The 22,556-nt window shown below is 48.3% G+C and overlaps 2 protein-coding genes across 2 annotated transcripts; both read left to right on the top strand.

Annotated features, from left to right (window-relative positions):
* Positions 1–882: 882 nt before the first annotated feature.
* LOC111947556 (serine-rich adhesin for platelets-like) lies at positions 883–5,302 on the top strand (the record flags this gene model as incomplete). The annotated part of the gene is made up of 5 exons (XM_023956171.1): positions 883–1,153; positions 1,554–1,655; positions 1,759–1,926; positions 2,039–2,155; positions 2,352–5,302. Coding segments are annotated over exons 1-5 (3,387 nt in total), but the record flags the coding sequence as incomplete, so codon positions are not given.
* Positions 5,303–5,332: 30 nt separating this feature from the next.
* On the top strand, positions 5,333–22,193 carry LOC111947524 (serine-rich adhesin for platelets-like). The gene is made up of 2 exons (XM_023955623.1): positions 5,333–10,102; positions 22,143–22,193. The coding sequence occupies exons 1-2, from the start codon at positions 5,369–5,371 to the stop codon at positions 22,191–22,193; spliced, it is 4,785 nt and encodes a 1,594-aa protein (XP_023811391.1). The 5' UTR covers positions 5,333–5,368.
* The last annotated feature ends 363 nt before the right edge of the window (positions 22,194–22,556 follow it).

Raw genomic sequence — 22,556 nt, forward strand, 5'->3', positions numbered from 1 at the left:
CCATAAAATCATTCAAATTCCATCTCTCAAACAGAAAGTTTCATAATAAAATTGAGCTGCTTTATAATCTCTGTACATTCTTGGATGGATGTCGTCTTTTGTTCCATACCATGTTTAATTAATTCTCACTGGCTCAGGGCCAGCTGCTGCATGATGGGAGGACAGCGTGCCGCGCCCCGCCCTGCAGCAGAGAAGTGAACGGACCAGATTCCTGACGTGGACTCAGGAGAACAGCAGGACTGTGACACAGGCCGCAGCGTTGCCCCGTAATTTGAAGCATTCCACTCCACGTCAATCACTTTCTGTAGCGTCAAAAGACGCACCGACGCAGGAAAGCATCTCTGCTTCTCATTCAGCGGAACGTTTCTCCCTTTTTCCTCATCCAGGTTTTCACACAACAAACCACAGCAGCAACAAGAAACACCTGGAAACAGGAGCAAATATGTGCTGCTCACATGTAGAACCAATAAGGACGTCGTTTGCCTGAAATACTGACAGAACCTCCATAGAAGTCCACCTTTATTCATGCAAACATCTTTCCACGCTTTCAGCAGCTCTCAGAGCTTTACAGTTCAAAACGACCTGGAAAAAAGGAACCACCAAGATTCAAACCGTTGACCCCCTCCACTGATCCTGTGACCCCCCCACACAATGAACACAGCATGAAAACGTGACTGCAATGGAAAAGAAACTGCTCCTTAGAAAGGACTTGACATTTTCCTTTACCGTTACCAAAACCCACAGAAGCAAAGTGATGCTCAAATATGAGGAACGACATGGACTTTAGTGTTTGAACGTCATCTTCAGACCCATAACGCACCCGTTTACCTGAAGCTACTAATCAATAGAAATGCTTTAGTTCTTTCTCTCCATTGACTGTGATTCATGGGGCGTTCCCCCGTTCTCTGAGCTAAATATTCCACAAATAGATGTTGACGGTTCAGAAGGGTGTGCCTGCTTGTTGTGATGCTCACAAAGGAGGTAACACGGGTTTGACGCTGTAGCACAGCAACACACCCAGAGCTGAGGTCACCTGAGCAGCATAAAAGCAGAGCAGCTGCTCAGCAGCAGCATCAAACCGGCAGAAGTCACCTGTGCATCAAGATGAAGCTGATCTTCTCTCTGACTCTCATCTATGCGCTCTGCAGCTCAGGTAACCAACATTCACCTGTTTCTCTCCCACTTTGGGATCTTTGAAGCGTCTGGGACGTCTGAGCAGCTCTTTCCAGGTTTTCCCTTCGTTTGTGTTCAATTCAAAGATTCAACTGCAGAAAACTCTTTAGGAAGTCCAACATTTGAAATGTGAGGGTAAATAGATTTCTCTGGGATAAAGAACGCTTAGAAATGATCAAATAGAATATTTGAAAGATGAGAAGTTTCAAGTTCAACAGGAAACTCTCCATTCTAAAGCTTTGAAACTTGAACGTTTTTGTCCTTGACTCCAAATGGATCGCTCATTGTCATGATTACACACAACAACCGGATCAGAAAGGATCCCTGCAGAAAAGTGGATCCATATTCATGACTGGACTGAAATCTTTTTGTCTCTGCAGCTGCTGCTCTTCAGTGTGACGCCTGTGCAGACGCAGCATGTTCAACCACATCTAGCAAGAATTGCAGCTCAGGGACCTTGTGTGTAACCGCTTCCATCACAGGTATGCTCTTCTCCTCTCATGACCGTACAGTGAAAGCCTGAATGTTGTTCTGGGAAGTTCTGTGGGGTTTCCATCAGTAACTCCAACTGTCCTTTGACTGCAGCCTCTTCACCTGGAGCTTCAGGAACACGGGTCTACAAGGACTGTGCTGCTCCTTCTCTTTGTCCCATGGCTGGAGCGGCAACCTTTTCCGTCAACTTGGGTTATTCCAGTGCCATTGCATCGGCTCAGTGCTGCAACTCGGACAACTGCAACTCCCAGACCCTGGCTTGTACGGACACTCAGCTTTTTACTGCAAACCTCCGATTTCCAAACATGTGGATGTTCCTCTGAAGCTTCTACACATTTGTCTGGTTGATAATAAATCTCTTACTGGGTTTCAGTTCCTACCCCTCCGTATGCTAACGGCCTGACGTGTCCCGGCTGTGACCCGCCCACCTCTCAGTGCAGCTCTACAGTCCAGTGTTCAGGAGACCAGACCAGCTGCTTCCAAGCAACCTGTGAGTTTTCATGGCAACTTAGGAGTCTGACCTCAAGAATCTTCTTCTGCTTTGGAATAATCATCAGCCTTTGTGTTTGAGGAGAACTCATGAGTCAGAGATTCCAAAACGTGTTAGCAAGAACTTGATTTGATCAGCTTCCTTATTGTTCATGTTTGCAACATTCTGAACTAAACCTCCTTGTGTTGATCTACAGTGAATAACGGCTCCACATCATATCCAGCTCTGGGCTGCGTGTCTCCAAACACATGTGCAGCTGCAACCGGCCTGGGGAGGCTGCCTTTCATGGAGAACGTTGGTGACATCACCCCTGGACCAGTTTGCAGCGCTGCAACCAGCATAACCACAACTGTTCAACCAACGACTTCTACTACGAAAGCAACCACAATTGCTGCTACGGCACCTGCAACTTCATCAACCTCCACAAGTTCTGAAACCACAACAGTTGCAGCATCAACCTCTACAACACCTGAAACCACAACAGTTGCAGCATCAACCTCTACTGCACCAGGAACCACAACAGTTGCAGCAGAAACGTCCACAAGCTCTGAAACCTCAACAGTTGCACCATCAACTTCCACAAGCTCTGAAACCACAACAGTTGCTGCATCAACCTCCACAACACCAGAAACCACAACAGTTGCAGCAGAAACGTCCACAAGCTCTGAAACCTCAACAGTTGCACCATCAACTTCCACAACACCAGAAACCAAAACAGTTGCAGCATCAACCTCTACTACTCAAGAAACCACAACTGCTGCTACGGCACCTGCAACTTCGTCAACCTCCACAAATTCTGAAACCACAACAGTTGCAGCATCAACCTCTACAACACCTGAAACCACAACAGTTGCAGCATCAACCTCTACTGCACCAGGAACCACAACAGTTGCAGCAGAAACGTCCACAAGCTCTGAAACCTCAACAGTTGCACCATCAACTTCCACAAGCTCTGAAACCACAACAGTTGCTGCATCAACCTCCACAACACCAGAAACCACAACAGTTGCAGCAGAAACGTCCACAAGCTCTGAAACCTCAACAGTTGCACCATCAACTTCCACAACACCAGAAACCAAAACAGTTGCAGCATCAACCTCTACTACTCAAAAAACCACAACTGCTGCTACGGCACCTGCAACTTCGTCAACCTCCACAAATTCTGAAACCACAACAGTTGCAGCATCAACCTCTACAACACCTGAAACCTCAACAGTTGCAGCATCAACCTCTACTACACCAGAAACCACAACAATTGCACCATCAACCTCCACAACACCAGAAACCACAACAATTGCACCATCAACCTCCACAACACCAGAAACTGCAACAGTTGCACCATCAACCTCTGCAATTTCTGAAACCTCAACAGTTGCAGCATCAACCTCTACTACACCAGGAACCACAACAGTTGCAGTATCAACCTCAACAACACCAGAAACCTCAGTTGAACCATCAACTTCCACAACACCAGAAACCACAACAGTTGCAGCATCAACCTCCACAAGCTCTGAAACCACAACAGTTGCTGCATCAACTTCCAATACACCAGAAACCACAACAGTTGCAGCAGCAACGTCCACAAGCTCTGAAACCACAACAGTTGCCGCATCAACCTCTACAACACCAGGAACCACAACAGTTGCAGCAGCAATGTCCACAAGCACTGAAACCACAACAGTTGCAGTGTCAACCTCTACAACACCAGGAACCACAACAGTTGCTGCATCAACATCCACGACACCTGAAACCACAACAGTTGCAGCATCAACCTCCACAAGCTCAGAAACATCAACAGTTGCAGCATTAACATCCACGACACCTGAAACCACAACAGTTGCAGCATCAACCTCCACAAGCTCAGAAACATCAACAGTTGCAGCATTAACATCCACGACACCTGAAACCACAACAGTTGCAGCATCAACCTCCACAAGCTCAGAAACATCAACAGTTGCAGCATTAACATCCACGACACCTGAAACAACAACAGTTGCAGCATCAACCTCCACAAGCTCTGAAACCACAACAGTTGCAGCATCAACCTCCAACACGTTTGAAACCTCAACCGTTGCAGCATCAACCTTCACAATCCCAGAAGCCACAACAGTTGCAGCATCAACCTCCAACACGTTTGAAACCTTTACAGTTGCGCCATCATCTTCCACAACACCAGAAACCACAACAGTTGCAGCATCAACCTCCACAAGCTCTGAAACCACAAAAGTTGCCGCATCAACCTCTACAACACCAGGAACCACAACAGTTGCAGCATCAACCTCTACAACACCAGGAACCACAACAGCTGCAGTATCAACCTCTACAACACCAGAAACCACAACAGTTGCAGCATCAACCTCCACAAGCTCTGAAACCACAACAGTTGCAGCATCAACCTCCACAATACCAGAAACATCAACAGTTGCAGCGTTAAGATCCACGACACCTGAAACCACAACAGTTGCAGCATCAACCTCCACAAGCTCTGAAACCACAACAGTTGCAGCATCAACCTACACAATACCAGAAACATCAACAGTTGCAGCATCAACCTCTACAACACCTGAAACCACAACAGTTGCAGCATCAACATCCACGACACCTGAAACATCAACAGTTGCAGCATCAACCTCTACAACACCTGAAACCACAACAGTTGCAGCATCAACCTACACAATACCAGAAACATCAACAGTTGCAGCATCAACCTCTACAACACCTGAAACCACAACAGTTGCAGCATCAACATCCACGACACCTGAAACATCAACAGTTGCAGCATCAACCTCTACAACACCTGAAACCACAACAGTTGCAGCATCAACCTACACAATACCAGAAACATCAACAGTTGCAGCATCAACCTCTACAACACCTGAAACCACAACAGTTGCAGCATCAACATCCACGACACCTGAAACATCAACAGTTGCAGCATCAACCTCTACAACACCTGAAACCACAACAGTTGCAGCATCAACATCCAAGACACCTGAAACAACAACAATTGCAGCATCAACATCCACGACACCTGAAACATCAACAGTTGCAGCATCAACCTCTACAACACCTGAAACCACAACAGTTGCAGCATCAACATCTACTGCACCAGGAACCACAACAGTTGCAGCATCAACCTCCACAACACCAGAAACCACAACAGTTGCAGCAGCAACGTCCACAAGCTCTGAAACCACAACAGTTGCAGCAGAAATGTCCACACCACCAGAAACCACAACAGTTGCAGCATCAACCTCTACTACTCAAGCAACCACAACTGCTGCTACGGCACCTGCAACTTCGTCAACCTCCACAAATTCTGAAACCACAACAGTTGCAGCATCAACCACTACAACACCTGAAACCTCAACAGTTGCAGCATCAACCTCCATAAGCTCTCAAACCACAACAATTGCACCATCAACCTCCACAACACCAGAAACTGCAACAGTTGCACCATCAACCTCTGCAATTTCTGAAACCTCAACAGTTGCAGCATCAACCTCTACTACACCAGGAACCACAACAGTTGCAGTATCAACCTCAACAACACCAGAAACCTCAGTTGAACCATCAACTTCCACAACACCAGAAACCACAACAGTTGCAGCATCAACCTCCACAAGCTCTGAAACCACAACAGTTGCTGCATCAACTTCCAATACACCAGAAACCACAACAGTTGCAGCAGCAACGTCCACAAGCTCTGAAACCACAACAGTTGCCGCATCAACCTCTACAACACCAGGAACCACAACAGTTGCAGCATCAACCTCCACAAGCTCTGAAACCACAACAGTTGCCGCATCAACCTCTACAACACCAGGAACCACAACAGTTGCAGCAGCAATGTCCACAAGCACTGAAACCACAACAGTTGCAGTGTCAACCTCTACAACACCAGGAACCACAACAGTTGCTGCATCAACATCCACGACACCTGAAACCACAACAGTTGCAGCATCAACCTCCACAAGCTCAGAAACATCAACAGTTGCAGCATTAACATCCACGACACCTGAAACCACAACAGTTGCAGCATCAACCTCCACAAGCTCAGAAACATCAACAGTTGCAGCATTAACATCCACGACACCTGAAACCACAACAGTTGCAGCATCAACCTCCACAAGCTCAGAAACATCAACAGTTGCAGCATTAACATCCACGACACCTGAAACAACAACAGTTGCAGCATCAACCTCCACAAGCTCTGAAACCACAACAGTTGCAGCATCAACCTCCAACACGTTTGAAACCTCAACCGTTGCAGCATCAACCTTCACAATCCCAGAAGCCACAACAGTTGCAGCATCAACCTCCAACACGTTTGAAACCTTTACAGTTGCACCATCATCTTCCACAACACCAGAAACCACAACAGTTGCAGCATCAACCTCCACAAGCTCTGAAACCACAAAAGTTGCCGCATCAACCTCTACAACACCAGGAACCACAACAGTTGCAGCAGTAACGTCCACAAGCACTGAAACCACAACAGTTGCAGCATCAACCTCTACAACACCAGGAACCACAACAGTTGCAGTATCAACCTCTACAACACCAGAAACCACAACAGTTGCAGCATCAACCTCCACAAGCTCTGAAACCACAACAGTTGCAGCATCAACCTCCACAATACCAGAAACATCAACAATTGCAGCGTTAAGATCCACGACACCTGAAACCACAACAGTTGCAGCATCAACCTCCACAAGCTCTGAAACCACAACAGTTGCAGCATCAACCTCCACAACACCAGAAACCACAACAGTTGCAGCATCAACCTCCAAGACACCTGAAACAACAACAATTGCAGCATCAACATCCACGACACCTGAAACATCAACAGTTGCAGCATCAACCTCCACAAGCTCTGAAACCACAACAGTTGCAGCATCAACCTCCACAATACCAGAAACATCAACAGTTGCACTATCAACATCCACAAAACCAGAAACGTCAACAGTTGAACCATCAACTCCCACGACACCTGAAACAACAACAATTGCAGCATCAACATCCACGACACCTGAAACATCAACAGTTGCAGCATCAACCTCCACAACACCAGAAACAACAACAGGTGCAGCATCAACCTTCACAAGCTCTGAAACTACAACAGTTGCACCATCAACCTCCACAACACCAGAAACTACAACAGTTGCTGCATCGACTTATGTCATCTCTGAGGCCACAACAGTTGCCAGATCAACTGCCGACATCTCAGAAGCAACAACGGTTGCCGGATCAACTTCCCCTATTTCTGCAACATCAACTGCTGCAGCATCAACTTTTACTATCTCTGAAGCAACAATAGTTGCAACATCAAACTCTACCAGCGCTGAAACCACAACAGTTGCCACATCAACCTCCACAAGCTCTGGAACCACAACGGTTATCGCATCAACTTTCGCTATCTCTGAAGCCACCACAGTTGCCATTTCCACATTCACAAGCTCTAACCCTACAACAGTCGCCACATCAACTTCTGCTGTCTCTGAAGCAACAACAGTTGCTTCATCGACTTCTGTCAGCTCTGAAGCCACAACAATTGCCGGATCAACTTCCACTACCTCTGAAGCAACAACAATTGGCGGATCAACTGCCACCATCTCTGAATCAACAACAGTTGCCGGATCAACTCCCGCCATCTCTGAAGCAACAACAGTTGACGGATCAACCTCCACCATCTCTGAAGCAACAACAGTTGCAGCATCAACTTCTACTGACTATGAAGCAACAACAGTTGCAGCATCGACGTCTGTCATGTTTGAAGCCACAACAGTTGCCGCATCAACCCCGACATCATCAACTGCTGCCGCAATGACCTCCACCATCTCTGCAACATCAACTGCTGCAGGATCAACTTCCACTCTCTCTGAAGCCACCACAGACGCCGCATCAACTTCCGCTATCTCTGAAGCAACAACAGTTGCTGCATCGACTTCTGTCATCTCTGAAGCAGCAACAGTTGCCAGATCAACTGCCGACATCTCAGAAGCAACAACGGTTGCAGCATCAACCTCAACAAGCTCTGGAACCACAACGGTCATCGCATCAACTTTCGCTATCTCTGAAACCACCACAGTTGCCATTTCCACCTTGACAAGCTCTAACCCTACAACAGTCGCCACATCAACTTCTGCTGTCTCTGAAGCAACAACAGTTGCCGGATCAACTTCCGCCATCTCTGAAGCAACAACAGTTGCCGGATCACTTTCCGCTATCTCTGACGCAACAATAGTTGCAGCATCAACTTCCAACATCTCTGAAGCAACAACAGTTGCTGCAACAACTGCCGCTATCTCTGAAGCAACAACAGTTGCCGGATCAACTGCCACCATCTCTGAAGCAACAACATTTGCCGGATCAACTTCCGCCATCTCTGAAGCAACAACAGTTGCCGGATCAACTTCCGCTATCTCTGAAGCCACAACAGTTGCCACATCAACTTCCGCTATCTCTGAAGCAACAACAGTTGCCATGTCCACCTTGACAAGCTCTGACCCAACAGTCGCCACATCAACTTCTGCTATCTCTGAAGCAACAACAGTTGCTGCTTCGACTTCTGTCATCCCCGAAGCCACAACAGTTTCTGCATCAACTTCCGCTGTCTCTGAAGCAACAACAGTTGCCGCATCAACCCCCGCACCGTCAACTGCTGCCGCAATGACCTCCACCTTCTCTGCAACATCAACTGCTGCAGCATCAACTTCCGCAATCTCAGAAGCAACAACAGTTGCTCTATCAACTTCTGCTATCTCTGAAGCAACAACAGTTGCAGCATCAACTTCTGCTATCTCTGAAGCATCAACAGTTGCTGTATCGACTTCTGTCATCTCTGAAGCCACAACAGTTTCCGCATCAACCCCCGCACCATCAACAGCTGCTGCAAAGACCTCCACCATCTCTGCAACATCAACTGCTGCAGCATCAAGTTCCACTAACTTTGAAGCCACAACAGTCGCCGCATCAACTTTCGCTATCTCTGAAGTAACAACAGTTGCCATGTCCACCTTGACAAGTTATGACCCTACAACAGTCACCACATCAACTTCTGCTGTCTCTGAAGCAACAACAGTTGCCATGTCCACCTTGACGAGCTCTTACCCCACAACAGTCCCCACATCAACTTTCGCTATATCTGAAGCCACAACAGTTGCGTCATCAACACCTGCACCATCAACTGCTGCCGCAATGAATTCAACCATCTTTGCAACATCAACTGCTGCAGCATCAACTTCCACTATCTCTGAAGCCACCACAGTTTCCGAATCAACCTCCGCTATCGCTGAAACCAAAACAATTGCAGCATCAACCTCTGCTATCTCTGGAGCCACAACAGTTGCCGCATCAACCTTGACAAGCTCTGACCCCACAACAGTCGCCGCATTACCTTCCGCTGTGTCTGAAGCAACAACAGTTGCCGCATCAAGCCCCGCACCATCATCTGCTGCCACAATGACCTCCACAATCTCTGCAATATCAACTTCCACTAACTCTGAAGCCAAAACAGTTCCTGCATCAACCTCCACCATTTCTGAAACCACGAAAGTTGCAGGATCAACCTCCACAACACCAGAATCCACAACAGTTGCATTACCAAGCCCAACAGCTGCCTCCACCAATCCGGCACCAGTTGCCCCAGCAACCTCCGCCGTCCCTGCACCAGCCGCCCCAGCGACCTCTGCCGTCCCTGCACCAGCCGCCCCAGCGACCTCTGCCGTCCCTGCACCAGCCGCCCCAGCGACCTCAGCCACCCCTGCACCAGTTGCCCCAGCAACCTACACCACCCCTGCACCAGTTGCCCCAGCAACCTCCGCCACTCCTGCACCAGCTGCCCCAGCAACCTCCGCCACCCCTGCACCAGCTGCCCCAGCAACCTCCGCCACCCCTGCACCAGCTGCCCCAGCAACCTCCGCCACCCTTGCACCAGCCGCCCCAGCAACCTCCGCCGTCCCTGCACCAGTTGCCCCAGCAACCAACGCGGACCCTAGACCAGTTGCCCCAGCAACCTCCGCCGTCCCTGCACCAGCCGCCCCAGCAACTTCCGCCGTCCCTGCACCAGTTGCCCCAGCAACCTCCGCCGTCCCTGCACCAGTAGCCCCAGCAACCTCCGCCGTACCTGCACCAGTTGCCCCAGCAACCTCCGCCGTCCCTGCACCAGTTGCCCCTGCAACATCCGCCGTCCCTGCACCAGTTGCCCCAGCAACCTCCGCCGTCCCTGCACCAGTAGCCCCAGCAACCTCCGCCGTACCTGCACCAGTTGCCCCAGCAACCTCCGCCGTCCCTGCACCAGTTGCCCCAGCAACCTCTGCCGTACCTGCACCAGTTGCCCCAGCAACCTCCGCCGTCCCTGCACCAGTTGCCCCAGCAACCACAGCTGTCCCTGCACCAGTAGCCCCAGCAACCTCCGCCGTCGCTGCACCAGTTACCCCAGCAACCACCGCTGTCCCTGTACCAGTTGCCCCAGCAACCTCCGCCGTCCCTGCACCAGTTGCCCCAGCAACTAGCGGTGCCACTGGAGCTGGAACAACCCAATCAACCACGGTGTCAACAACCAGCAGTTCTGGACTTTCTGTCCAAATGTGTGTTTTCAACCTCCTGCTTGGTCTTCTGGTCTTCATGTTGTAATTGACCGTGGAGGTTTCAGCTCCGTTTTGTTGGGAAAGTTGCATTTCTCTCTCATGCTAAACCAAACGTGAACATCTGGTTACCAATGGGAATCTAGAAATGTGAAAAAGGTCACAGTATGAACCTAAACTTGAAGATATTTTTGATGTTCCTGCATTATTATTTAACATTCCTATGTATTGTTTGTTGTTGGAACAAACTGTTATTTAATATTAATTGGTTAAAGTCAGAGAAGCTTTTTAAATCCTTTCATCAAATATTTATTTCTTTGTATTTCTCCACATAATTTATTGTCTTTTAACCAGTTGTAAATAAAGTTTTATGCTTGAAACTAAAATGGGTTTGCTCTTCTTGTGAGGCCTGAACTGAGGCTCCTGGGACTCTAAAGAACAGTAATAATTCTGTAATAGTTGTAGGTTTAACCCTTGTGCTGTCTTAGATACCCCCCCCCCCCCGGAATTGACGTGTTCTCCCTACCATGACAAAGATAAACCAGAGAGCAGGGATTTTAAATATCTAAAGGACTAAAATAAATGGCGTATATTTATATATACTTATAAATACTTATAAAGCGCTTTTCTACCTTCAAGGCCCAAAGGGCTTTACAGTCACACACTGGTGGCGGCTCCGCTGCTGAACACTGACACCAACCTCCCACCAGAGGCAAGGTGGGGTTCAGTGTCTCGCCCAAGGACACTTCAAGACATGGGCGTGCAAGGAGGGGGAATCGAACCTGCAATCTTACGATCATGGGTCGACCACCCTACCGCTGCCCCACAGTCGCCCTTGAAAACATCAGCACCTCTGCCAGAGAGAGGAACGGGCGGACTCTGGCAATGTTTATAAGATGATAAAATCCTGTTTTCACAACGTTCCTGATGTGAGGCATGAATCTCAGCTCAGAGTCAAAAAAGAACGTCCAGGTTTCTCACACACTGAGAAGGTTTCAAGTTCTGAAGATGTGGTCAAATCATCTCTCTCTTGTCTTCCGGACCAATGACTAAAACTTCAGTTTATTCCTGGTTGAGCTGTAGGAGGTTTTCTGCCATCCAAGACTTTACGTCAAAAATGACTCTTTGTTACTCCATATCAGACTATTCCTCCATATCAGACTATTCCATTAATTGGAATAAGTCTGTTTTATTACCACTCAACAGGAATATGGAACAAAGACTCACAATTCCAGTTAAAGCAGGAAATATCAAATATCTGGGTATCTACTTTTCCCCCAAAATATCAGAACTGGTGCAGCTAAACTACACCCCATTACTGAAAAGCATACAGGACGATCTAACACGCTGGACCAACCTGCCTTTGTCCCTTATGGGCAAGGTAGCCACGGTTAAAATGAAAATCTTACCCAAAGTTAATTATCTCTTCTCAATGATTCCCACACAACCGCCATTAAAATGGTTCAAAACATTAGACTCATCCATATCAAGCTTTCTATGGAACAACAAACCTGCAAGAATTAGTCTAAAAACTTTAAAATCTGCAAAAAGCTGTGGAGGATTAGAATTACCTAACTTCCACAAGTACTTTCTTGCAAATAGATTACAGTATATCTTAAAATGGTTAAAAAATAATCCAGAAACCAACTCATGGTTAGACTTGGAACAGGCGTTATGTGGAAAGATCAACCTGTCACAGCTACCATTTATTAGCCAAACAGTTAAAAAACAGGATTGTTTCAAAAGCATTAATATAAATGCCACTTTAACAGCCTGGTGGGAATTTCTCAAAATATCAAAATCATCAATTCAACCGTGCAAAATGACACCCATCTGGAACAACCCGGACATCCTTATTAACAAAAAAATGATTCACTTCCCAGCTTGGCAAGCAGGGGGCATAAAACAACTAGAGCACGTAATTATTGATAGAAGATTCATAACTCCCCAGGAACTTCAAGACAAACATGGAATAAATAACTTTTTGGAATATTAGCAACTTAAATCAAGTATTACTAAAAAGTATAAATTTAAAGACGACGATTTAAAGCTACCAGATGTAGTTACCAATCTGATTAATTTTTCAATCAATAGAACTCTCTCCAAAGTATACAAACTTTTATGTAATTTAGATAACAATATTGCCCTTCCAACAAAAAAATGGGATGCAGATTTGAGCATCAGCACAGATGAAAGCTTATGGTCGTCTGCCGTGGTTTGGGGTGGGGGTCGGGGCCTCCGGTGCCTGGCGGGGGCGGTGGGGGCTCCGTTGGTCGGGGGGTCGGGTCCGGCACCTGGGTGGGGCGGGCTGGGGCGCTGCGTGGTCCTCTGGGCTTGGGTGTGGGGGAGCGTGGTGGGGGGGTGGGGGGGTGGTCTGGCTTGGCTTGGGGGGGTGGTCCCTTTGCCTGCGCTGGGGGGGTTTGGCGGGGGGCCCTGCTCGGGGGGGGGGCCCAGCGGCGCCGGATGGGCTGCCCATCTGCACCTGGGGCTGGGATCGGCCCTTCCCTGGCTCTGGGACGGGACGGGACAACCCTCTCGGGGCCCCTGGTCGCTCTGGGTGTCATCCGCTTCGGCTGCGGGGTCTGGGGTGGTGTGGGGTGGGGGGCTTGTCGGCCCTGTCCTGTGGGGGGGGCGTTCTGGGGGGGAGGGGGGGGGGGGGCATTTTTTTTTTTTTTTTTTTAACTTGTCCTGTCCAACAGCTAGGCAGACAGATGAGAGCTGAGGGCCTCTTGTGTTGGACATATTTTACTTTAACAAGAGGGGTTATGAATCTCAAGACAAACCAGAGGTATGACTGAATAAACCCCTTTTGTAATTGAGGCCAAACTTTATTCATTCCAACCATGATTGAAAATCTTTGGTGTTGGACTGGACGGAAAAGGAAAAAAGGGAAGAAGAGGGAGGGATGTCAGAGGGGGGGGGGGGGGGGTGATAGTGAGAGGGGGGGGGGGGGGTAAGACCATGAAGCAGCATAGAGCAGACAGGTTTACTGGTTGTTTATCATTACGGTACAGTTCAAATGTAGTACAAAAAGGGCGGGGCCTATCCACACACACACTCAAATGTTATAAACACACCTGCTAGCTGCAAAAATGTCCACCTGTCGACATGTACACAAAACAGATAGTGTTCGCACTAGTGTGAAATATTTCAGTCATTCAATCATGCAAACAGCCATCCCCACCCCAAGACCCCCACCGCAGCAGCAGCGGCAGCCGGAATCCCCCCAACGCCACACGGGAACCGGCAGGGAACAACCGCCGCCCGGGCGACCAAGCCCGCCACCCAGGCCAGGGCCAGCAGGACCCCCGCAAGGCCCCCAGAGCCAGAGAGCAGGGAGGCACGGAGGAAATACAGCGCCGCCCCAGCCCAACCAGGAGAGCAGCCCCCCCGCCGCGCCGGGAGCGCCCAACGCAGGGCCCCACCGGAGAAGGACGCCCACAGCCCCAGACAAGCACCCCTCACCAGGGAAGGGGTAGGGGACAGATGGACCCAGGTCCCACCTTCCTTGCAAAATGTGTGTGCGTGTATGTGTGTTTGAAAGGGTGTGTGTGTGCATGTGTGGGGTCTAGCCTGCGATGCGCCTTGGGGGGGGGTTACTTGGCAGTGGCCCCCCTCCTATGGTTGCCGTATGGATTTGGCCCCCCCTCTTTCGGTTTTATTTGCACCTTAGACATGTAGGGTCCTTGGTAGGGGGGGTGCTTGGACATCACTGCAAGCAAGCAGCAGATGTCCTCCTGGCACCCTACCCGCCAATTTTAACCGCACCTTAGACATTTAGGGCCCCTTGGTGGGGAGGGTGGGGGGACATCACTGTGAGTAATCAGGAGATGTCCCCTTAGTGCCCTACTCGCCAATTTTAACTGCACCCCCCTTAGTACACACACCCCTCCCCCTTCAGTATATACATTCCAACATAAACACACACACATGCACACACACACCCTCTCAAACACACATACACGCACACACATTTTGCAAGGAAGGGGGGGACCTGGGTCCATCTGTCCCCTACCCCTTCCCTGGTGGGGGGTGCGGGCCCCTTGGCGATGGCGGCCGTGTCCCTTGGGTGCCGGCTCCCTGGGCCCGGCGGTGCTCTCTCCGCACGGTGGGGGGCTTCAAATTACACCTTAGCCGGGGGTGTTCGTGTCCCTGGGGGGTGGGTCCTGGTCCTTGCCCCTGAGCGCTGGGCCTCGACAAACTTCCAACGTGGCCTGGTCGGGCCATATTTATAACACCCCTTGTGGGCCACCCTTTTTTCCCCGGGGTTCCCCCCTCCTGGACGGAGGCGGCGGGCCCCTGCCTTGCTCCTCCCTGGACCAACCGTGGGCCGGGTGGGTGGCTGCCTGGAGTGCGGAGCGGGTCTCCCTTGGGGGGTCCTGGCTCGTACCTGGGGTTGGGGCGGGGGGATGCCCGGAACTCCTGGGTGGTGGGGCTGTGGGCGTCCTTCTCCGGTGGGGCCCTGCGTTGGGCTCTTCCGGCGCGGCGGGGGGGCTGCTTTCCTGGCTGGGCTGGGGCGGCGCTCTCTTTCCCTCCGCGCCTCCCTGCTCTCTGGCTCTGGGGGCCTCGCGGCGGTCCTGCTGGCCCTGGCCTGGGTGGCGATCTTGGTCGCCCGGGGGGCGGTTTTGCCTGTTCCCGTGTGGCGTTGGGGGAATTCCGGCTGCCGCTGCTGCTGCGGCGGGGGTCTGGGTGTGGGGGTGGCTGGGCGCTCCTCCTCCTTCTTTTCCCATTCCGCCATCCATTTTAGAGGAACATGAACACTCACCTGAGCACAGGTGTTAGCTCACCTTTGCACTTATAGTTTGCATGATTGAATGAATGAAAGATTTCACACTAGTTGGTTTAAAGGCATAAGTATGCGTGTGTGAACGCTATCTGTTTTGTGTACATGTTTACATGTGAACATTTCTTGCAGCTAGCAGGTGTGTTGATAATATTTGAGTGTGTGTGAACAGGCCCCGCCCTTTTTGTACTACATTTGAACTGTACTGTAATGATAAACAACCAGTAAACCTGTCTGCTCTATGCTGCTTCATGGTCTTACCCCCCCCCCCCTCTCACTATCACCCCCCCCCCCCTCTCTGACATCCCTCCCTCTTCTTCCCTTCTTTCCTTTTCCGTCCGGTCCAACACCAAAGATTTTCAATCATGGTTGGAATGAATAAAGTTTGGCCTCAATTACAAAAGGGGTTTATTCAGTCATACCTCTGGTTTGTCTTGAGATTCATAACCCCTCTTGTTAAAGTAAAATATGTCCAACACAAGAGGCCCTCAGCTCTCATCTGTCTGCCTAGCTGTTGGACAGGACAAGTAAAAAAAAAAAAAAAAATGCCCCCCCCCCCTTCCCCCCAGAACACCCCCCCCACAGGACAGGGCCGACAAGCCCCCCACCCCACACCACCCCAGACCCCGCAGCCGAAGCGGATGACACCCAGAGCGACCGGGGGCCCCGAGAGGGTTGTCCCGTCCCGTCCCAGAGCCAGGGAAGGGCCGATCCCAGCCCCAGGTGCAGATGGGCAGCCCATCCGGCGCCGCTGGGCCCCCCCCCCGAGCAGGGCCCCCCGCCAAACCCCCCCAGCGCAGGCAAAGGGACCACCCCCCCAAGCCAAGCCAGACCACAACCCCACCACCCCACCACGCTCCCCCACACCCAAGCCCAGAGGACCACGCAGCGCCCCAGCCCGCCCCACCCAGGCACCGGACCCGACCCCCCGACCAACGGAGCCCCCACCGCCCCCGCCAGGCACCGGAGGCCCCGACCCCCACCCCAAACCACGGCAGACGACCATAAGCTTTCATCTGTGCTGATGCTCAAATCTGCATCCCATTTTTTTGTTGGAAGGGCAATATTGTTATCTAAATTACATAAAAGTTTGTATATTTTGGAGAGAGTTCTATTGATTGAAAAATTAATCAGAGTGGTAACTACATCTGGTAGCTTTAAATCGTCGTCTTTAAATTTATACTTTTTAGTAATACTTGATTTAAGTTGCTAATATTCCAAAAAGTTATTTATTCCATGTTTGTCTTGAAGTTCCTGGGGAGTTATGAATCTTCTATCAATAATTACGTGCTCTAGTTGTTTTATGCCCCCTGCTTGCCAAGCTGGGAAGTGAATCATTTTTTTGTTAATAAGGATGTCCGGGTTGTTCCAGATGGGTGTCATTTTGCACGGTTGAATTGATGATTTTGATATTTTGAGAAATTCCCACCAGGCTGTTAAAGTGGCATTTATATTAATGCTTTTGAAACAATCCTGTTTTTTAACTGTTTGGCTAATAAATGGTAGCTGTGACAGGTTGATCTTTCCACATAACGCCTGTTCCAAGTCTAACCATGAGTTGGTTTCTGGATTATTTTTTAACCATTTTAAGATATATTGTAATCTATTTGCAAGAAAGTATTTGTGGAAGTTAGGTAATTCTAATCCTCCACAGCTTTTTGCAGATTTTAAAGTTTTTATACTAATTCTTGCAGGTTGGTTCGCCATTACCATCCTATCAGTCTGGATCTGGAAGTCCCACAGGATCTTTGCCCTCTCATTCTATACCACCTTCGGAGGTGTTTCCCATTTTGATCTTGGGGTTTCCAGTTCATATTCTGCACACATGTACCTGTATATTATTCCGGCCACTTGTGGCGCTCCATGTATGCTTTCCCTGCCAGCATCTTACACCCTGCAGTTATGTGCTGGATTGTTTCAGGCGCCTCTTTGCACAGCCTACACCTTGGGTCTTGTCTGGTGTGGTAGATCTGAACCTCTATTGCTCTGGTGCTCAGGGCTTGTTCCTGAGCTGCCAGGATGAGTGCTTCAGTGCTGTCCTGTAGGCCAGCCCTTTCTAGCCATTGGTAGGACTTCTTGATATCAGCCACTTCAGTTATGGTCCGGTGGTACATCCCATGCAGGGGTTTGTCCTCCCATGAGGATCTGTCCTCCAGCACTGTATCCTCTGCTCTCCATTGCCTGAGACATTCACTGAGCACACTGTCATTTGGGGCCTTGAGCTTGATGTACTCATGCATCTTGGATGTTTCATCCTGGATAGTGGCTTCTACGCTCACTAGTCCTCGGCCTCCTTCCTTGCGGCTAGCATACAGTCTCAGGGTGCTGGATTTGGGATGGAACCCTCCATGCATGGTGAAGAGCTTTCGTGTTTTAACATCCGTGGTCTGTATCTCTTCCTTTGGCCATCTTATTATTCCTGCAGGGTATCTGATAACTGGCAGTGCGCAGCTGTTTATTGCCCGGGTCTTATTTTTGCCATTGAGCTGGCTTCTCAGGACTTGCCTTACTCGTTGGAGGAATTTAGCTGTTGCAGCTTTCCTTGTTGCCTGCTCCAAGTTGCCATTTGCCTGTGGAATTCCAAGGTACTTGTAACTGTCCTCGATATCTGCTATTGTTCCTTCTGGGAGTGAGACCCCTCCTGTGTGGACTACCTTGCCTCTCTTTGTCACCATCCGGCTACATTTCTCGAGCCCGAATGACATCCCAATGTCAGTACTGTAGATCCTGGTGGTGTGGATCAGGGAGTCAATGTTACGCTCGCTCTTAGCATATAGCTTAATGTCATCCATTTAGAGGAGGTGACTGATGTTGGCCCCATTTCTGAGTCGGTATCCATAGCCAGTCTTGGTGATTATTTGGCTGAGGGGGTTCAGACCTATGCAGAACAGCAGTGGGGACAGAGCATCACCTTGGTATATACCACATTTGATGGACACTTGTGCAAGTGGCTTCCCATTGGCTTCAAGGGTGGTTTTCCACAGCTTCATTGAGTTTCCTATGAAGGCTCTTAGAGTCCTGTTGATGTTGTACAGCTCCAAGCATTCAGTGATCCATGTGTGTGGCACTGAGTCATAGGCCTTCTTGTAATCAATCCAGGCTGTGCACAGGTTGGTGTGTCGTGACTTACAGTCTTGAGCGACTGTTCTGTCCACCAGGAGTTGGTGTTTGGCTCCTCTGGAGTCTCTACCAATGCCCTTCTGTGTGTTACTCATGAATTGATCCATGTGCCTATTTATCTTGGTTGCAATGATGCCTGACATGAGCTTCCATGTTGTGGACAGACAGATTAATGGCCGGTAGTTGGATGGGACTGCACCCTTTGGGGGATCCTTCTGGATCAGGATCGTTCGCCCTTCCGTTAGCCATTCGGGGTGAGTCCCATCTCTTAGCAGCTGGTTCATTTGTGCTGCCAGGCGCTCGTGGAGTGCGGTAAGCTTCTTTAGCCAGTAGGCATGTATCATGTCAGGACCCAGTGCTGTCCAGTTCTTCATACCTGAGACTCTTTCTTGGATGTCTGCCACTGTGATGTTACTGGATTCTGTTAAGGGAGGTTGCTATGTTCTTTTCTCAGAGTGACCAGCCACTGGGCATTACTGTTATGTGCCGTCTCTTTCTCCCATATACTTTTCCAGTACTGTTCAGTTTCCAGCCTTGGTGGGTCTGCTCGGCTGCTTTGACCCTGCCACTGAGCGTACACTTTTGCAGGTTGAGTTGCGAAGAACCTGTTTATTCGTCTGGCTTCATTGTCTCTTGTGTACCTCTTGAGGCGGCTGCTTAAGGCTAGTAGCCTTTGTTTGGCAGATTCCAGTGCTTCAGGTATGGGCATCTGGCTGTATCTCTTAGGTACTTGCTTTCTCATTGTACCTCTTTGAGCCTCTGTCAGCTTACTCACATCCTTCCGAGTTGCCTTGATTTTGGCCTCTAACCGTTGCTTCCATGGTGGGTACTATATATATATATATATATATATATATACATACATATACATATATATATATCGTTCCCGGTCAGCCACACCCTGCGCCCAGAAGGCACCAGCCCAGGAACCCCTGTCAAGTGCTGGCAAAGTGCGCCCCACCCAAGCAACCCGAGCCCCGAGGCCAGGAGAACAGCAGGCCCAGCAACACCCACCCCCCCAAACCCACCCCGGCCCACCGAACCAGCCAGGACCTGGCTCAACCCATCACCATCCCACCCCTACTAGGTGATGTGACCAGGGAGAGTCTGAAGCCGACAGGTTTTTAGTGGAGGACATTATCTCTAAACTAATATGCTCTGACATGAGGTTTCTGTAGTGGTTGATGCTAAGATTATTTGTAGATTTCCAGTTTAGGAGGATAGTTTTCTTTGTGATACATACAGCGGTGAGAACCATATAAGCCTTGTTAGATTCCATGTTGATGTTATTCAGGTCACCTAATAAGCAGAATTTGGGGCATGAAGGAATCTTATGATTAAACCAGATTGATAAATCCTCACAAACCTTACGCCAGAATGATTGAATGACAGAAGCACAGGGCATGCAGATAGTCATCTATGTTGTTACCTGTGCCCTGTGTGCATATAGCAGACTGATTGAGACCCATTTTAAATAACCTCTGTCCGGTGTAGTGAATTCTGTGGAAAATCTTGTGCTGAATAAGTTGCAGATTAGGACTTTTGGTCATATTAAAGGCATTCAAACAGATCTGTAGCCAAAATTGATCACTAGTATTCAATGATAGCTCAGACTCCCATTTTGTCATGGGTAAGTAAATTGTTTCATCTATGTTAGATATCAACTTGTAAATTTTGGAGGTGAGTTTGGGATTTTTAAGGTCCATGAAATGTGTTACTGTAAGGGGAAGGTCTAGGTCTATTTGGGTCAGGCAGTATTTAGTGCTTATAGCTGATTTAAGCTGCTGATATTCTAGAAATTTGTTTTTATTAATTCCATAGGATGAGGATAACGTTGAGAGGGACATAAATGTTCTATTCTGAATTATATGCTGGAACTGCTGGATTCCTTTGTTCTTTCATGAAGCAAAGTGAATCATGTTTTTTTTAATCAAAATGTCAGAGTTGTTCCAAATGGGGGTGAGTTTACATGGAAATAATGTGAGGTTGTTTTTTTTAAGAAAATCCCACCAGGCTGTTAGAGATGAGCTGATGTTTAAACTTCTGAAGCATTTGTGTTGTTTAATTTTAGAACTGAAGAAAGGTAAATTAGAAATATCTAGGTTATCACAGAGATTTTGTTCTATGTCTAGCCAAGATTCATCTAACACACCAGGATTCAGCTATTTTTGGACATAGCACAGTCTGTTTGCAGAGTAGTAGTCCTGGAAGTCTGGAAGGCCTAGTCCTCCTCTATCTTTAGGTTTTTTAATACTTTTTAAACTGATCCTTGGTGGTTTACCTTCCCAGAGGAATTGGGAAATAAATGAGTCTAATGATTTGAACCAAGTAGTTGGAGGTTTGGAAGGAATCATTGAGAACAGGTAGTTAATTTTGGGAAGAATCGTCATTTTTATGATTTCAACTCTCCCCATTAGAGAAATGGGTAGAGTTTTCCATCTAGTGAGATCAGCCTCGGTTGTTTTAAGTAGTTGGGTGTGGTTTAGCTTGAATAGATCAGAAAGCCTAGAGGAGATATTTATACCTAAGTACTTGATGTTGCCTGTTTGTATTTTAATAGATAACAGATTAAGATAATTGCAATTAATTGGCAGAATTGTGCTTTTAGACCAGTTTATGGAGTATTCTGAAACTGAGGAAAATCTATTAATTAGGGAGATGATTTGGCAGATGGAAGATTGTGAATTTGGAGTAAATAGTAAAACATCATCTGCATAAAGACTTATTTTGTGTTCTAAATTTTTGGTTTGAATGCCTTCAATGTCTCGACTTTGCCTAATAGCAGCAGCTAGAAGTTCAATAAATAGTGCAAATAAAGACGGAGATAGTGGACAGCCTTGTCTGGTTCCTCTTTGTAAATTAAAGCTTGGAGATGTTTGGTCATTAGTTCTGACACGAGCGTTAGGAGAGGCATATAATATTTTAATCCAGTTAATAAACGATTTTCCAAAGCCAAATTTGTTCAGGGTGGCTATTAAAAATTTCCAGTTGACCCGATCAAATGCCTTTTCTGCATCCAGTGACAAAATGGTTGCTTCTCGGTTGTTGATGGTTGTATAATCTATGAGGTTGATTAATCTGCGCATGTTGGTAGATGAATGTCTACCCTTTATAAAACCTGTTTGGTCAGGATGTATTAGAGAGGGAACTACCTTCTCCAGCCTTCCCGCCAAAGCTTTGCAGATTATTTTAAGATCTGCATTAATCAGCGATATGGGTCGATAGCTGGATGGTGATGTGGGATCTTTCCCAGGTTTCAGAAGTAAGATAATATTAGCAGAGTTCATATTTGGAGGTAGAGAATTGTTAACCTTTATTTTTATTGTCATTCTGAGAAAAATGGGAGCTAAAATTTGCCAAAACCCTTTATAAAATTCTGCTGGGAAGCCGTCTGGTCCTGGGGCTTTTTTACTAGGCATGTTGGTTAATGCTTTATGTAGCTCTTCTTCAGTAGGACGGGACTCCAGGGCTGTGATTTGTTCCTCTGTTGGTCTAGGCCACATATGTCAAAGTCAAGGCCCGCGGGCAGAATCCGGCCCACGAATGAATTATCTATGGCCCCCGGGATGATATATGATTAGTATTAGAACCGTACCGCATGCTGTAGCCGCCCGCTGGTGTTTTGCACGCACCAATACTACATTTCCCACAATGCAACGGTAACCCGCAAACTGACTGCAGCGCAGCAAGCGGACCTCGGCTTTATCATTCATTAGCAGTCAGAGCAGATGTCAACTTTCTGCTAGCTACCTCCACCCCGAAAAATGGCTAAACGGAAGGTGGATGCTGAGAACAGGGCGTTTCAAGCTAGGTGGGAGGCAGAGTACATGTTCACTGAGGTACATGGTAAACCTGTATGTCTTCAGTGTGGAGAACGTTTGGCTGTAATGAAAGAATATAATCTAAGAGA

This window comes from Oryzias latipes, chromosome 6 (genome assembly GCF_002234675.1).
Source record: "Oryzias latipes chromosome 6, ASM223467v1".
NCBI lineage: Eukaryota > Metazoa > Chordata > Actinopteri > Beloniformes > Adrianichthyidae > Oryzias > Oryzias latipes.

What these genes read in the sequence shown, in the direction of transcription:
- LOC111947524 (XM_023955623.1), top strand. Translation starts at nt 5,369, where the DNA reads ATGTCCACACCACCAGAAACCACAACAGTTGCAGCATCAACCTCTACT. An exon ending in CCCTTGCACCAGCCGCCCCA is followed by an intron (nt 10,103 to 22,142) that starts GCAACCTCCGCC and finishes CTGTTGGTCTAG; the next exon opens with GCCACATATGTCAAAGTCAA.